At 42.4% G+C, this 18,781-nt stretch overlaps 1 protein-coding gene across 5 annotated transcripts in view; it reads left to right on the top strand.

The window, feature by feature from the left end:
- The window catches only part of LOC144085297 (zinc finger protein 521-like), a 106,738-nt gene that overhangs the window by 40,511 nt on the left and 47,446 nt on the right, over nt 1-18,781 (top strand). For all 5 annotated transcript variants that reach the window (XM_077614408.1, XM_077614407.1, XM_077614406.1 and 2 more), the window contains 2 exons: nt 8,463-11,965; nt 12,059-12,143. In XM_077614408.1, the coding sequence (XP_077470534.1) occupies nt 8,819-11,965; nt 12,059-12,143 (3,232 nt within the window). In that variant the 5' untranslated portion in view covers nt 8,463-8,818. The remainder of the gene's footprint in view (nt 1-8,462; nt 11,966-12,058; nt 12,144-18,781) is intronic.

Raw genomic sequence — 18,781 nt, 5'->3', positions numbered from 1 at the left:
CTTTTGCTCTCGTCCTGTTATCTACTTCTGTTTCTGCTCTCTGCTTGGAACTTGGATTCAAGAGTGCAGAGAGGAGCCTTCTGGCTCGCACAGAGAGAAGGGATGAAGCTGTTTATTCATCTGGAGGGTATTAGAGGCATGATTAAGGAGAAGAGGGAGCGGCGAGGCTGATGCGACGTTTGAATCGCTCGTTGGTCGCCGCTGGGATTCGGGCCAACAAAATACAGGAGAAGAATGGCTGGAAAAGAACTTGATTCTCTTAGAACGAGGGCAGTGGAAGTGTCTGTCTAGAGGCTAATTATTAATAAATGCAGGTTCTTTTGGACCTTGGAGTTTTGTCTCCACCACAGTCACTGAGGGTTCAGAAATCTTGACATTTAAGACAGGGATGCATGAAAATACATCGTTTTGCTTGAGTAGATGCTTGTTTTTTTTCGTGTGTGTGTGTGTGTGTGTGTGTGTGTGTGTTTTCCCTCCCATTCCGCACTGCTCTCCTTGTTTTCGTCTCCCTCCCGGCCTGTCTCCCGTTGTTCTGCCACTGACAAGCATGGACACCTTTGAGGAGATATCAAATAGAGCCTCTGTGTATTAATCAGGGGAAAAATAGAAGTCGCAGGTCAAGAAGCAGGAGGGGCAGATGTTGTTTTTGCTGAATGCAGCTGAAGCGCACAGCTACCGATTCTTATTTTATGTACACCTCTACTATTTTCTTTCATCAAAGGAAAATCACAATGCAATGTTCATTTCGAGCCTCTCTGAATGCAAATGAATTTGACATCTATATTTCTATTATTTCACATATTGCACATACTGCAGAATGACAGACAATGAAAAGGTTAGAATGAAATGCTTTTTGTCACATTTTATCGTGAAACACGTTCTTATCCAAATGGATTGCAAACAAACCATGTGAGCCTTTGTAATGCTAATCATTGAACAAGTTTCTGATCACCAGAAGTAAAATTCAATCTTGATAGTTGACAACCCCACACACTATAGGGTGATTGTTTAAGAAAATGTTTATGTGGTGTCTGACAATAGGATTTTCCAAACACGTTTTCTTAATGTATTTGAAATTGGATTGGATTGGATAACTTTATTCATCCCGTATTCGAGAAATTTCATTGTCACAGTAGCAAGAGGGTTAGGATGCAGAAATGGGAAAGACATGTTAGACATAAATAGATAGGTAATACGTTGATAAATAAATACATGAATAAATATATAAATAAATAAGCGTGTTGCTGAAATATATATATACATATACAGATACATATATATATACACACATACACACACATATACATATACATACACATACATAAGCACATATATACACACATATATATATACATATACATATACATATACATATACATACACATACACATACACATACACATACATAAGCACATCTATACCTACACATACATATACATAAGCACATATATACCTGCACATATATACCTACACATAGATGTACATACATGCATACGGATGCATGTAAGAAGCACCTTCTCAGGATTTCGCACCCAAGTGCTCGGCCTCCACCACTGACCCACTGAATTGGCCGTCTGCTGAGCTTTGAGTCACGTCTCTGAAAACTTTAACGAGGCGGTATATTTCTACACACAAAACAATACGTTGCCTCTGAGCTGATGCATTAGTCATATTTACCTGAATAAGTAAAAGAGAATGGGAATAAACGTACGCAGAGCACACAGTGAGCAGACATTAGCAGCACAACATAGAATGGATTGCTGGATCTTGCACATGATCTGCCGCAGTATTGAGAGAACAACACACACAACCCGGTCCTCCCTTAGAGCCAGTGCAGTGAGGCGGGCGATGGAGGGGCCATGCTGGGGGACAGATTGTCATCCTCCTCTCTCCCCCTGCGAGGCTCACTGTGGCCACTGGACAAGCCAAGACCTGCAGGACAGCCTTCTTCCTGTTTGCGCTTTGGCCTCCAGCATAGCCAGTTATCTGAATTTTTATGTTAATGTTCGCATTATCATTTACATGATACTATGTTCTAGTATATATGTAGACACCCACACATGATTATATGAATATTCAACTAAGAACCGATTAGTTAAGATTGCGGTTAGTTGACACCGGCTCATGTTTGTACTTTAGGCTTCATATTTCTTTTGTGAATGTGTATTGTAACGGAAAATTAGATGGATATTATGCACGTGTGCAATTGTTTCTCAGAGTAGAAAGAGATGTTTGCAAATTTCTAATTTTGATTCGTTAAAAATAATCAGTCTGCTTTCCATCGAGAACTAAAAAAAATCAGCATATGTGCTGTTTAAAGGCTCAAAGAAAAGGATTTGGTCAGGTAAACAATGCCTTGCAATGATTAGGTACAATATCAAAATGCTTGTCGATTATTCTGCTACTTGAATAGTTGCAGCCCTGGTATATACTAATACAGTATTAACTAGCCTGTCAGTTTCTGTCTGTTTGTGGAAGTATGGTGTACCATGTCCACCATATGTAATCCATTTTTCATTGAATCTTGCTATCACAGCCCCAAAAAAAAAAAAAATATAGGAAATGATTACCAGCCGCCCTACTTTTCCTCGGCTACGGTCTTCCATTTGTCTAACTTTCCCGGTGTGCCACTGGGGTACTCTGATTTCTGGGACAGTGACCAAGTGTGCCTGTCTGAGCTGGGGGACATAGCTAATGTGGACAAAGTAGTTGACGCTTTGCCGCTTTCCCTGTGGCGGAGAGGCGGGGCCGCGAGGGTGCTGCCGTAATGGACGCCGAGACCTCAGAGTCCAGACAGCGTTTGACGCAAATAATCACTGCCAGTCCTTAGATGATGAGTGTCAAGTAGGGCCTTGGTGCTAAAGAAATTAAATAATCAAATCGTGCTGTACATGATGAGCGTGTTCTTCAGACGTACGCTACTATGTGGGCATCAGGAAAGGTAAATGCTGAGATGACACATACGATTGTCTCGCGGGGAAAGCTAGCTACTGGAATAATAATAATAATACAAAAGGAAAAGATCACGTCTGTGCATATGAAAGGAGGTCACAGTGTTACATCAGACAAGTTGTCAGGTTTTTGTTTATTCAATAAATTCCCAATCCCCCATGTGCCAACAAATAGCACTCACGCTCAAAACATTTCTTATGACAAGCAGAGACGCAGATGTAGTAGTTTACATGAGCCTCGGACTGGAGTCTAGCACACCTTAGTAATAGTGTATAATGTTTATTTTTTTTGACAGCTATAAAATACAATTTGAACTGTTGGCCAACCACTTCCACTCTGTCAAATTTGTCAGGATCTGATTACTCATTAGGAATGAAAACTAAAAATGACCAAGTTCTATTTCAAAGAACGACTGTGCCATCCGAGAAGTAAAACCACATCCTCTTAAAAAAATTGGTTAAGACCCGACTACATTAATTGTAGACATAAATCAAAATGTATCCTCTGGGTCTTGGAGTCCAAAAATGGCAGACGACCTGTTCCCAGATTTAAGGACTTTATTTGAACAGGAGTATTTACTCTGGGAAAGGTTACTATGAATGAACACAGAGGAAGCGGAGCACAAAGAACACTTCAGTCTGCTATGAGGAAACCGCTAGACCTGCTAAGAAAAAAAGGTTATTTCTACAATAAATATAGTTGTTTATATTTTTATGATAGTGTTTTTACACGAATGAAATTTTATGAACTGCACTATATATTCATTCATTCATTTTCCGTACCGCTTACCCTCACAAGGGTGGTGGGACTATGTTATACCTATCTTAAAACCGTGACCGGACGTTTCGTCGAAAGACGTTTGGTCCCCGGACGTTTGGTCGACCGGACGTTTGGTCGACCGGACGTTTGGTCGAACGGACGTTTGATCGCTGGGTTCGCTCGCTGTCAAATTATGACAAAGAGTTTACTGTTGATATTTCGATATTAGATATTTAGATATTAAACTCACTCTCTCTCTCATGATTAGAATTTTGAGAGCTGGTTTCAACAGTAACAACCCGGCGACCAAACGTCCATTCTACCAAACGTCCGTTCTATCAAACGTCCGTTCTATCAAACGTCCGTTCTACCAAACGTCCGTTCTACCAAACGTCCGGTCGACCAAACGTCCGGGGACCAAACGTCTTTCGACAAGACGTCCTAGTACCCTTAAAACAAGTAGTGAAATCGAAAGATGTGTATTGTTTGTGGCTTTGTTGGTAGGTTGTGATACAAAAAAGATAAGACTGTATAACTTCTGTGTCAAAAAAATGGTTGCAGTTTCAAAACAGTGACAGCCATGTTTTTGCTTGCTCTGCGTCTGTCTTACACACACGTAATGATGGTTTGGTTAGAATTTTTGGAATGTGTTATGAAACGCAGAAATCGGTTTATAAAATGACATCAACCACTCTTTGTGTTCAAACAAAAATCAGAATGCTTGATCAATCCTCCAGCTAATGTACGACTATTGCTCATTCCCTACGCCTGGGGTTGTTTTGTTTCACACAGGAGACATTTAACCGAGTGGTGGTGGCGTTGTGGGGGTGGGGACAGAACTCCCAAGGAGGGATAGGCCTTAAGATGGAGGTCTTCCTCCCAGGATGTGACAGTCTGTTGGCTGAAGGATGCTCAGGAAGGCCTTGGCAGTCCAACAAAGACAGCCCTTCAGCTGCAGGGTGTAGTTTTTCAGGCCCCAGCATCCCCTTTGGCAGCAGCACAGAGAGCGCTGGCGTGCACAGGCCCCCGGCCCGAGAGACTGGGAAGTAAGGCCCGTTCTTTTATTTACTCAGGCTGCTGCTGAGGCCTGGGCATTTCTTGTCAGGGTGAAGAAGGGAAAAAAACAAAACAAGTCTGTCTCTTTCTTTCCTCTACCGGTCTCCTGAGGAGGGATTGCGCTTTCATCCACCGTTGTTCACATACTTGTTTTGGCCATTGGACTTCTATCTCTGTTTTCTCTGTATGTGTGGGAGAGAGTAAGCGAATGAACCTGCATTAGAAAATAAGACAATTCCGTGCATTGTCTTGCCACAACAACAAAGAATTAAGTCACTACGTGTTTACACCTGTAGAACCTTTCAGCCACGAGAGATATTTATAATGAATAAATAATACATGCATACAATAAATAATACAGTACAATGCATTTATTGGCCCTCAGATTTCAGACTATTTTGTTCCATTGCAAATAATGGAAACAGAAATAATCTTTTACTGAAAATACTCTTACCTCCTTAAAATTTGTATTCCCACTGGATTTTTCAATATGGATTCAATATTTGAACATTCTTAAGGATTAAACCATTTTTAGAAAATGGATCCAAAGTAGTGCAGTTTTACATGCTTTGGACGCTTTTTAGTACTTTTTGTTTTACTTTAGTAGATGTTTAGGCAGAGCCTTAATTTAAAAAATATTTAGATTTTGTTAACCCTCACAAAATGCCGTACATAAGCAAAAGTAAATATTTGATTTTTCTTAGATTGTGCTCTCTGACCTCAAGCATCAAACTTAAAATATAACCAAATATGTTCCCTCTTGTACAAAATCAAATAGATCAAATCGAGCGTTTTTCGTGATGAAATGTTAGTTGGAATCCGTATTGTACCTCCTTATGTTCAGAGGCATTTGAGTTTATCTCTACGCTTTTCAGCAAAACTGCTCTGGGAAATAGTAAAAGCAAAAATCAGATCAAGTTCTGAATTCAACAACTTCAGTGTTTGATTTTACAGTAAAAGCAAAGTGTCCATTGTCCTGCGATCTAGCTTTGATATGCCTGAATATTACCTGCCAAAGTATTATCTACGCATGATAACTCATTCTCTTTGCCGAAGACATGATCTTCTTTTAAATTTCTATTTAAATGTCCTTTGAGTAACTGCACTCAATAAATAATTGACATCAATCAAATGAGCTAACAATGGTCTGACGGCTTGACAATGACTCAAGGCAAACACATCCTCATTTAGGTTTGTCGAATTTCATTTAACCTCGTATGCGGACCCATTTGTTTGTTTGTTTTATAGCGTTGCATCCACGCCGATATGTTTGACTTTAAGGCATTGGCCGGGGTCATTCTTCATGTGATGTCTCCATGGGAGAGAGGGCAGATCCACCCCCTCTGTGGAGGAGGGCATTGCACTGAGTCAGCCACCCTCCCGCAAAGCAGAGAGAGAGCCTCGTATGGAGGCTTCCAAACCAAGCGGGCTTTGCAACTAGAGAGCGATCCATCGAGTGGGCGCCTCGCCAGCGGTGGAGGGTAGCTATTCGGGAGGGCTCCGGTGTGGAGGTGGGCTCTCGTTCAGCAGTTTATGGTGGGGGTGGGGACAGGGGAATGGCGTCCTCCGACTGCATCTGTTTCCTGAAGATAGGCTCTGATGGGGGGCAAGTGTTCGGAGAGGGCATGATATCCTGATGAAGGGTGTATCACATTGTAAAAACAACAGCAAGGGGAAGAGAAAGAGACACTTAGATTTGTCAGCTCAACTCTTTACAGGTTGGCTCTTGCAAAGAGCTTTTCCTTCACCGCGTCCCCTCCTCCCGTCATAAATCTTTGCCGTTTCCTCTTGTTTTTCCATTTCGAAGTTTTGACCTTTTGACAGAGCTTTTTCTGAAAGGGTTGGGATTACACTGTTTTATTTAGGTAAGGAAGTCCGGAACACTTGGAATTGGACAGCAGGAAGAAGTGGCCTGTAACCTTTTGAACTGGGGGAAATGCTGTGTTCCAGTCATGTTACTGTACAATGCAACAGTGTGCTGGAATGTCAGCATATTTGCCTGTCGGGAGACCATCAAGTATTTGTAACACATATGGGAGCAGTATTGTTGGTGTCCCCCGTGATTTTCTACACCTGCTTGCCCTTGAATAAGTAAGGTATGCACACAGGGATTTTCAAGAAGTAATTTTCCACCAAAACTTAAATGCCAGTGCAACAGATGGTGTTCTACCTCTGATTGTAAAACTATTTCATTTAATCAGAAAGCCAAGGAAAGAGGAATTAAACATGTGCGCAATTCAATCTAACAAACATTTGGCCATCATTCTAACACCAGCGTTAGGTCTCGCCAGCCCAGGGCCTTTTGTGCGCATCTGGGCGCTGAGCTACACAGCCACTTTGTAAGACACTAACCATTTATTCCTGGTGTTTTCCATATATTGGGTGGTGGAAATGTTCAACCAGAGTTTGTAGACTTTTGGGGTTTTTGTCTAATAGATTGGTAAAATACAACAATGCAAAGTACATTTGAGAGTACAATTGGAGTATAGCACTGGAGTCTAGCACTGGAGTCTCATTACTTTGTGATGTGATCAGTCCAGAGGACAGTCCTGAACTTCTGCATACTGGACAATAAATAATCTCCCTGATGCTGCTTTAAGGTCGACTTTGACCTAATGTGGATCAGTTTGGGATGTGTGCGCACTCCAGTGTGGATACACGATGGTTCACACATAATTTGAGTGACAGAAATAGTGTTTTCAAAATGCAAAATGTTCATGTAAACTTTGCATAGATTATTCCAGGAATAATCTTTCATCAGACACTCATCTCTCGCGCCTTTCAATCCACACATCCAATTATCTAAATATGCAAAGCTTTTCTGAATAAATTTCCTCTAAACCGTTTTGTCCAGTGCTGTTTCTGCCTCAAGGTTTCATAATATTGCTCAACATTTTTACCATTGGAACTCTTTTGACACGTTATTAAACACTTGATGCTCTCTTGCATCTTTTTTGCAATACTCACTTTTGTCTACCATTATCATTTGCCTTACAGCTTTGCATGCTGATAAATATGATAATAATGTTCATTCTATAATCGGATATGTATTGACTAATGTTCGGCGTGCTCAACTTTTCATGAAAATCATTTGTCTCTGGGCGGAGACTTGCTAAAGGCATTGCACTGCTCCGGTCAAAATTGCACATTTAATCTTCTCTCCCACTCTCACCAGTGCAAAATTTTTCGTATGCGCCCTCTTGCTTTAAGGTTCAATAGCACTTGCTTTTTAGAGAAAAAAAATAGTTTTTCGTCTTGTTCAGATATAATAGAAATGTTCTAATTTACCTCATGCCAGGCTTACATATTCAAATGCACCCACTGTCTTGGTTTGGCTTTGAATGTCAGAAATTGTGTTATGAGTCACAGTTGGTGAAGCCATTACACGGCCACATACAAGGTTAATTGTGGTAAAAGTATTCCTTGTAATTATCTTCTCTAATTATACTTTAAATTGTGTGTTTTAGTGTAACTTTTTGAATAACAGCGACAGGGAGGCATTTTTCAATGTTATTTAAAATACATAAAATTCACACAATTCTTATAATTAACATAACTGACAAGACATTGATGACCCGTGATTTTACTGTAGAGCCAAATGAATAAGGCTAATGGGTTGCTACCATCTACGTATGTATGCCCCTCCCCCAACAGGCTCACAGACAATCTCCTCTCTTTTTCTATGTCTTTTCCAGACGGTGCAGACATCGAGGACGACCCATCATGTTCTTGGCCAGCCTCGTCTCCATCCAGTAAGGATCAGACATCTCCGGGACACTGTGAAGACTATGATTTCGGAGAGGATGAAGGGGGACCAGGCCTGCCATACCCGTGCCAATTCTGCAACAAGTCGTTCAGCCGCCTGAGCTTCCTAAAACGGCACGAGCAAAGCCACGGCGACAAGCTTCCATTTAGCTGTACCTTCTGCAGCCGTCTGTTCAAGCACAAGCGCAGCCGCGATCGACACGTCAAGCTGCACACTGGCGACAAGAAGTACCACTGTGGGGAATGTGACTCGGCCTTCTCCCGCAGCGACCACCTGAAAATCCACATGAAAACTCACGCCTCCAACAAACCCCACAAGTGCCCCGTGTGCCGCCGAGGCTTCCTCTCGTCTAGTTCACTGCATGGCCACATGCAAGTACATGATAGGGGCAAAGAGGGCGGAGGCTCGAGCCTCTGTCGAGCTGACGACTGGAAACTGAAAGAGACACGCAAGTGCAGCCGTTGTGAGGAAGGTTTCGATGTCCCGGAAGACCTTCAACGGCACATTGCTGAGTGCCACCCTGAGTGCTCCCCATCTGAGGACGGAGGCCTGGGCGCCACCCTTCAGTGCATCTATTGCCATGAGCCCTTCGGTGATGAGGGAGCCCTGCTCACTCATATCGACCGAGCCCACAGCCGGGACCGGAAGAGCCACTCGTGCGCTATCTGCTCTGAGCAATTTTTGTCTGTTGAAGATCTCTACGCCCATATGGACATCCACCAGCTACCTGAATCTAGTAACCACAGTAACAGCCCTTCTTTGCTGACTGTAGGCTACACTTCTGTCTCAAGCACCACTCCAGACTCAAACCTCTCTGTTGACAGCTCAACAATGGTAGAAACAGCGCCTCCTGTCCCCAAAACACGGGGCCGGAGGAAGAGGGCTGCTCATAATTCATCAGAAACCAGGGGACGGGCGGCCAAACAGCCAAAGGTGTCTTACAGTTGTATGTACTGTAACAAGCAAGTGTTCTCTAGTTTGGCTGTGCTTCAGATTCACCTGCGAACCATGCACCTGGACAAGCCGGAGCAGGCGCACACCTGCCAGTTTTGCTTGGAGGTCCTGCCCTCATTAATAAATCTAAATGAACATCTAAAGCAGGCCCACAATGCTGAAGGCCATCCTGCCCTGTTAGCAGGCTTGCCTGACTCTCTCCTTCAGTGCAACTTCTGCCCTGAGATACTGAGTGATCTCAATGCCCTGCAGGAACACATCCGCTGTTCCCATGGCTTTCCAAGTCCTGTGGCCAAAGAGAGCAATGCCTTCTTTTGTCCCCAATGCTTCATGGGTTTCTTGACAGAGACGACCTTGGAAGAGCATGTTCGTCAGACTCACTGTGATGGGGGTAGTCTGCGTTTTGACTCTCCTTTGGCTGTCACTCCTAAGGAGCCCATTGTTGAGGTATACTCCTGCTCGTACTGCACCAATTCACCCATATTCAACAGTGTACTGAAGCTCAATAAGCACATCAAGGAGAATCACAAGAATATTCCCCTGGCACTCAACTACATAAACAATGGAAAGAAGACATTCCATTCCCTCAGCCCATCGTCTCCAATAACCGTTGAGCAAGCAAGCATGCTCAAACAGGGTGGCTCAGCCACACGTTCTTCCAGTGAATTCATATGTAACCAATGTGGGGCCAAGTATACCAGCTTGGATCTTTTCCAGACTCACCTAAAGACTCATCTGGATGGCCTGCAGCCACAGCTCACCTGCCCCCAGTGCAACAAAGAGTTCCCGAATCAGGAGTCTCTGCTGAAGCATGTCACCATACACTTCACAATTACCTCCACGTATTACATCTGTGAGAGTTGTGACAAACAATTCACATCTGTGGATGACCTGCAGAAACATTTGCTGGACATGCATACTTTTGTGTTCTTCCGTTGCACTTTGTGTCAGGAGGTGTTTGACTCAAAGGTGTCCACACAACTCCACTTAGCTGTAAAACATAGCAATGAGAAGAAGGTGTACCGCTGCACCTCCTGCAACTGGGACTTCAGGCACGAGACAGACCTGCAGTTACATGTCAAACACAGCCACCTGGAAAACCAAGGTCGCGCCCATCGTTGTATCTTCTGTGGGGAGTCATTTGGGACAGAGGTGGAGCTGCAGTGTCACATCACCACCCACAGTAAGAAGTACAACTGCCGCTTCTGCAGCAAGGCTTTCCATGCAATTGTGCTTTTGGAAAAACATTTGCGCGAGAAACATTGTGTGTTTGAGGGAAAAGCTCAGAACTGCGGTGCTAACGGCTCGGTGGTATCCAGCGTGGATGGTCATCCGAAAGACGAAGCCGAGTTGCAAGGCCTTCTCACCAACAGCCACGGGACAGGGACCACAGGAGGATCGGTAGTGGAGTCCCAGAACAGCCATGATGGAAGTGAGGAAGAGGTAGAGACTGCCGAGCCCATGTATAGTTGTGACATTTGCGGGGCCTCGTACACAATGGAGTCTCTTCTCACGAACCACCAGCTGAGGGACCACAACATTCGCCCTGGTGAGAGCGCCATGAGGAAAAGAAAAGCTGACATGATCAAAGGAAACCACAAGTGCAACGTATGCTCTCGCACCTTCTTTTCTGAGGCTGGGTTAAGGGAACATATGCAGACTCACCTTGGGCCAGTCAAGCACTACATGTGTCCAATCTGCGGGGAACGTTTCCCCTCTCTGCTCACCCTGACCGAACACAAGGTCACCCACAGCAAAAGTCTCGATACGGGCAGCTGCCGCATATGTAAGATGCCTCTCCATAGTGAGGAAGACTTCCTGGAGCACTGTCAGATGCACCCCGATCTGAGGAATTCACTGACGGGTTTCCGGTGTGTGGTGTGCATGCAAACTGTCACCTCTACATTGGAACTGAAGATCCACGGTACCTTTCACATGCAAAAAACAGGGACAATGTCTGCCAGCCATCCAATTGCACGCAGTAATCCTATATCTCACATCCAGCAGCTCCATAACGTACAAAAACCGTTCAAGTGTGCCTCCTGCTTGAAAGATTTCCGATCAAAGCAGGATCTTGTCAAACTGGACATCAACGGCCTGCCTTATGGCCTTTGCGCATCTTGTGTGGCCAACACCGGTTCAAAGAGCTCCAGCCCAACGATGAATGGAGGGAGACAACAGCAACAACAGGTGGGTGCCACCACTCCGGCGCCAAACACTGCTCAATGGATTCAGGGAGGGAGTCTCAGCCCGGGTGACGGAAAAGGCAAAGCCGTGTCTTCTTCGTCGTCGTCCTCTTCAACATCCTCGGCAGCGGCCACAAAAACCCGGTGCTCAACTTGCAATGTGAAGTTTGAGACTGAGGCAGAATTGCATAACCATGTCCAGAGTGTGCACGCAGGGGACAGCGGCAATGGGCAACTAAAGACACCCCAAATGTCCCCCATGCCCAGATCCAGTCCATCACAAACAGAAGAGGTACGGTGGTTCCATTTGTATGACTGTTTTTCTTGTGCTGCTTAATTTTGATAACAAGAACAATAATATTGTTGTTCTTGATCTTATTTACAGAAGAAGACATACCAATGCATCAAATGTCAGATGGTATTCTACAGCGAATGGGACATCCAAGTTCACGTGGCCAATCATATGCTCGGTAGGACATCATTTTTGTTTTTGCTTGCGCAGTCTAAATACATTCTTTACTATAACTTCACATACTTTAATAATATTAAACAGCTAGTCTGATGTTGTGTATTGGGGAACACAATTACGAGACTCCTCTTCAATGTCTACCATTGTATGCATTGATGCGTTACATTTTCTAACTAATGGTTGGTGATGGTTGATGGTTTAATGCTAGATTCATCATACTTAGCTGTACTACGTAGTTCGCATACCACTCGATGGCGGTGTGAATAAGGGAGTGGGAATGGTTGCCATGTTACTGGGTGGCGGTAAGTTAAGCCTGTATAGTCCTATGTCCGATGTTAACAAGGATAGGCTGCGGTACCCCACGACATTGGACAGGGTAAGCTCTGTCGAAAAGGGATGAATGGAAAGGCAACTTTGTGAGACCATCATTAGTATCATCCAAACATTCAATTTAGAAATAACATTTAATCAGTTTTGAGGATGAACCAACTAGTGTGAAGCTCTAATAAAATATTTGACCCTGTCTCATTTAGGCTCACACGTTTCTGGAACACATCCCAAACTAGGTGGAATTACTTTAATATTTTTAACTGCATCCCCCAGTGTTGTGCATCCATAAACATAAGCAAGTCATTTTAATTTCCCCTTGCATGTGAATGTTGTGAGCATGCTTGTGGAGACTCTTAAAATGTTACAAATATTGATTAAAAGTGGGAAGAGAATATCTCCTCTGCTATGAATTTACATACTTTTCTATATTATTTGTTTTATCGTGCACTCTTCATCTGGTCATATGTATGTATGTACATTTGATTTGATCTGATATATGATGTGATGCAGCCTAACAAAGCGAATGAGAGATTATTCAGATTCAAAGTCTTTTTGAGAACAAATGGTAACCGCATTTGCCAAAAATCTTTGGTTGCCTTTGTTTGTCATCTGTATGCAGGCAGTAGTATTTGTAAAGACGAGACAATTGAAAAACATTTTTTTCCTCGCCTGCAGTAAGTAGGCATCTGAATTCTGGTCTCACGTTCCTTTATTCATTCATTTATTCAACTCGTTTGGCGGCTCTTTCATTACGCTGCATTATCTGTTGTCTTCAGTGGGGGAGAGACTCATTGATCTGGAACCAAACCGCCTCTCTGTTTGGGACACGCTTCTAGGCGCAGGTGAATTTAAACACGGTGGGCAATTCTATCAGGACGGCTAGGCAATTCTATCAGGGGCCTACTGTTTGTGCATAAACAATCAGAAGCATGTGATTTGTGATTTTGATGCCGCGGTGCATTTGCAAAGGACTGAGATGAGCCCAGAGTGTAGGTGTGTGTTTTGTATTCATCTTTGCAATCTGCTCACCCACTATTCTACTGGGGGTGCCTAATACAGTACCATGCCAGCATTAGTCCTTTCTATTGCAAAGGCGGGCAGGGAACACACTGGGAGGGTAGAAAACAAACCCCCCTACTGGTTACTTTATGTCTTTCAGCAGCGCCAGCACACGGCTCTGCTGTAACAGTGGAATTCGGGCAGCTTAAGATAACAGGAGGATGGGTGATTGGGTTATTGTCTGATATCTTACTCCTGTGATATGCCATCGCTTTGTTTTCCATATTATCATGCGTTCCATCAGACCCTTCATACTGTATGCTGCATATGTTTGTCTAGCCACTTGTAAAATGTGGAGAAAGCCACACGTCCCCTTGCACCTTGACCTAAAGTGAACTTGGAACATCCATGGAAAAAAAGCGAAATCAAGGAAGCCCACAATATGGCCATCTGCACAAGCAACTGAAATCCATCACGAATCCGTATAGGCCTCGAGATAATCATCCAATTCGATTGACGCCATCATTTTGCACTCATTGAATATAATAACTATCATGTTTGGTAGTGAGAGCTTGCAGTAATTTGGAACTGATGAAGTGAGTGTTCAACATATTACTGCGTTTTAAACAAAAATACCATTCAAATAAGATACCGTTGTCAGAGGTGTAGAGACAATAATTGCCAGTGTGCTAGTGAATTTTACTTTCATTTTAATTAAAAGGAGGAAGGTCAGCATTCTTGCCCATGTTGGTGAAAGTTAACCTTTCGAGAAGGCCGTAGTGGGTGCTGTTTTTTCTTCAAACTGACCAATCACCGAGAGTTTAAGCAATGCGGTTTGGACACCCATGCGTTAGAGGTAGAGAGCAATAGTGTAGTGGCCTCGGCAGAGTAGAATGTTAGCATATCTTTTTAACATAGAATGGGTCTTGAATCCAATCCAGCCTGAAATTACTGCAAAACTAATCTGGGCCAAAAACGCAGTGAAAAAAAAATACTAATTTGGAAAAGCTCTAAATACCATCTCTGGTGGAAAAAAGGACACTTTCTCTCTTTAATGGCCATCTGCACGGGAGAGGGGAAACAGGGGGGCCGAGGTCATCTCCGCTCAGCTGTCAGCGTTATTAGCGTAGGTAATGGAGCAGACGCTGGATTCATAGGGGTGTTGTTTTCATCCATGGCTTGCTCCTCCGTGGTGTCACTTCACACTGATAACTCTATATATAGTCATGTGGTCCTGCATAACCATTGTGAAAAGTGTACGGAACAACAGAATCCTAGCCCGTCCCACCCGGACACATCCATATGAGCCGCCTCTGTAATGCGATCGCCCCTTGAAATGCAACCTCAGTTGCACTACATGTACATTTTGATGCATGGGAAATGACGCTTGGCCATAAATGGGTGTGAATTGCACATAAAGTGACCAACTATTTGACGTACCATTATTAAAAAGCTTTTTAAAAAAGCTAAAAAAAAAACACGCAAAAAAAGCATGAGGGCAAGGTGGCGATGCAAAGCACCATCTTAAGATGGAGGTCGCAGCCCGCCTGGGCCCAGATGGATCAGCGCACATTTGCCGTACAGCTGGCCGCTCTGCTTGGGGACCTGGTGGGATACTCCTTTGGAGGGAGGAAAAAAAAATGATATCGCCACCATCCAAGGAGCAATTTAATAGCAGGCCAGAAGACAGCTGGCCACTCTTTAGTTTAGAGTTTTTTTGGCATGGCACACTCGCAGAATCGAGGGTGTCCAATTTTTCTCCAGAGACACGCAGATTTATACTGCTTTCAGCTGCCGCCGTCGCTGTATAATTTTTTATATTTATGTATAATTCACAATATCTTCATTTGGGGAAAATTTAATAGTTCAACATGCAAAGCTAAAGGCATCGGTGGACTTCCAAGTCAAGGCATTTCTTTTCCCTGTGAGATCTGTTTTAATCAAAACCACCTTTACCAGGCCTTTGTTTAACTTTATTCACCGTACACGTAGTGGTTAAATTAACATTTTGACATTTTAAAGTGCCATGTACTGTTATAATAACGGAAAATGAAATTCAATAAAATATATACATTATAGCCTAAAGTCTAGGTATGTCAATTCTGGAGTAATTCCTATACCCAACTTTTGGTCTGCCAATTCCAAGTGACACATAACATGTCCAATACACCTGTTCTTACATTAATTGAATAAAAGAAAATGCATTTTCTCATCAGATTCCTAATCGCATATCAAGATCATGTGAACTTTACCAAAATATAAATATTAACCTTGCTGACTTTTTAGTCCGAGCCTTCCAGAAAATGTTGTTTCAACTCTTAAACAGACTTTTTGAAGAAGATGCCACTTTGAAGGATTCAGTGTTATTTTTTCATGTTTTACAAGGACTCTTGAAGGTTCTTTAATGATACAAAAGCATGCTCAGGGTTTTATCAGCATGCCATCAGGAAGCCCCATTGCTTTACTTTGACCCCACAGTATACTATGACATTTGGAGCCTCACATGGGGGGGGCACTTGTGCTCCATTTATTGTACTGTTTCAAATGTCGCTCTCCTCTGTTAAAAGGTGAAAAATCTTCTTTTCTTTTGGTTAATTAGTACTTTAATATCACTCCAATCGCCCTAAATGACACCAGTAAACAAAACAAACCACAACCTAGAGAAGTTTTCCGTTGTTTGGCAGGGGATGGGCAGGTCACCTCTACAGTTAAGTTGGGTTGGTGACAGGCGAGAGCTCCAAGCCAAGTCAGGGAGGAGCCTTCTTGTGGCCCGGTCAGCCTGGGCCTACGGGGGTGGCCACCGACCGGAGGGGTGGGAAGTTTTGGGGGCGGAGAAGGGACAGGGACATTTGCTGTACAGCTGGCCGCTCAGTGTGAAGCAAGCACTGTGGGCTGCTACGTTGCCGGCTAGATAGGGGAGCCAATGAAAGGGCCTTTAGCCCTCCTCTAGCTCTCGCCACTATAGTGCTCACATTTACTGTATTAACCAAACGCCAGACCCGTGTAACGCACTGCGGTGGCTCCTAGTCAGGAACACACAGGAGATTGTATTTGTTTTGTTATGGCAGACAGCTAACTTGTTATTTCCCTGACGGATATGTCCAGTGTATGCATTTGGACTTTTTCACTTCACCCTGTTTTCATTCAGTTCATCTCACAACACCCTGTAGTCATTTTTAATTTGTGTTTTGGTTGCTGTATGTTTTTAGAATGATTGAATTTTAATGGTGTTTAGACAATTTTATTCTTTGAATTTGAGGTAAGATGGTATTTGAAATTTTGATTTCACCAGGGAAAAAGCTGCTAACTTATTAGTTGGCTTGTAGAATGCAAGTGACATTAACCTTGCTGTGAATATATACCACTTTATCATCATTTACTTGGACTTTTTATTTCAAAACGTTTTGCAGCATCAGAATTGTCCGATTTTGTGTCAATTCTGTTGAAGTCACAGGTCGTTTAACCCTTTTATGCACAAATGATGACTTATTTATTAACTAAAATAAAATGACTTAAGTTTAAACATTTCATTTCAAGATTTTAACCAAACAAACTGAAAGAGAAAAGAAAAATCATTGTGGGGGGAAATTTTACAAATATTAATGCGACAAAAACTTGAATGACTTTATGAAAAATTTTAACAATGATTTTTCCTATTCAACTTAACATAAGGAGAAAATAAAAGCATATTTATATTTCTTTAATTGACCAGCAACAAAATGTGTACTAGTATTGTTTTTGGCAAACAATACACACATTAAAAGATCACATTTATTTGACTCGTAATAGTTCCAAAAACTACCTCGACATTATCATACTTTCAATTGAAACATATGTGATCTTTGATTTTTAGGCTCTGGATTTTTACAGGAAAATATTGCATATATATGAATAGATTATATTCCATGACTATAATAGATAGAAATAGAAAATGGTTGTATGAACGCAGCAAATCGATTGCTTCCGTCTGAAGGTGCAGGTCATTCTTTTATGGAGTACGCACACGTAATGTGCAAACAAACACAGCTTATTGGTTGAGGCTTGTATGTAAGAAATCAATAGATCAAAACTCATGTGGGATCAATGTAATAAAAATAAATAAGAGAGAAGAGAATTGAAGCATCGAGCGGAAACAAAAGCTGCCTTGCATGCTCCATCGTGAGTGTGATACCTACCGCCTTTATTAATTGGTGATTAATAACGCATCTCCATTCGTTAGCGCAGTCACCTCCCGTGCAGTCAAGTGTGTTGCTGCTAATATGCAATTATATGCACCTTACCGCTTGTTACATTGCACCGCTAGCTGGCAAATGTGGCAACCATGAGGAGAATAAGAAGCAGAATAATTTGGGGATAAGTGCTGCCAATACAATTGTCCCAATTGTTATTCAGTGTTACAGTCTCGGTCAGAACAAAAAGAAAGTTTCCTACAAATTCTTCCTTGCACTGAGTTTTGCAGCTACTCTTTTTGCTCTTTTTGTGTGTGTTTTTGTTGTAAAGCAGAAATAATTGACATCACCACAGGGATGCGCCCTCGCTAGACCAGACAAGCAGGGTCTGATGTGGTCCTTATCTATTGATTTTTTTTTTTTCCCTGACATTTCCGCACACCTCACAGACTGGGCCAACATGTGAGAAAATATCTGATTCTCTCAGTTCATACGACCTGTTTGTACAAGCGCTATGGCCACTGCTAAGCTGCATTGCAATTTGGTGGTTAGATGTCACCATGGCGATGGCTCTGCATGCGTAAATGCTGAGCTGAAAAGAAGCAGTACGTATTTTTACTTGGTAATTAATATTGGTACTTTAACGTTTAGTTATGATGTGCCTGGCATAAGGGAAATAATAATTAGAAATATTCATAGGAATATTAATTAGAAAATATGTTTTTAAATGATGACGGTAGTTTCTATCGTGGAGGACATTTTACGTGCCACCCTTCAAGTTTGAAATAATACATATTCAGAGTGTATACTTGTCTTAAACACAAATTTAATAAAATGAAATAAGAAAAATGAAATATTTTTTTAAAAGACCAGATAAGTCTGTAGTACTCCACTCTACTATAATGATAAGATTGAAACTCAAATAAAACGGTTCAAATTTAAATCTATTTCAATCTTGTAATTGTGACAAAGGTCAAATAAGTTCAGTACCTAAAATATGAAAAATGAGCCTTTTTTATAGAATTTTGAAGCCAAATGCTCTCCAATTGTGAAATGACCTTTAAATCTTTCTTGAAATGACTTGGAAGTGAAACACTACATCGGAGCTGATTTCGTCCAACTATATTGGTTTGCCAGTGGT

The sequence above is a fragment of the Stigmatopora argus genome, chromosome 12, assembly GCF_051989625.1.
Source record: "Stigmatopora argus isolate UIUO_Sarg chromosome 12, RoL_Sarg_1.0, whole genome shotgun sequence".
Lineage (NCBI taxonomy): Eukaryota > Metazoa > Chordata > Actinopteri > Syngnathiformes > Syngnathidae > Stigmatopora > Stigmatopora argus.
The sequence above is the reverse complement of the archived record's forward strand: the minus strand, read 5'-3'. Positions and strand labels throughout refer to the sequence as shown.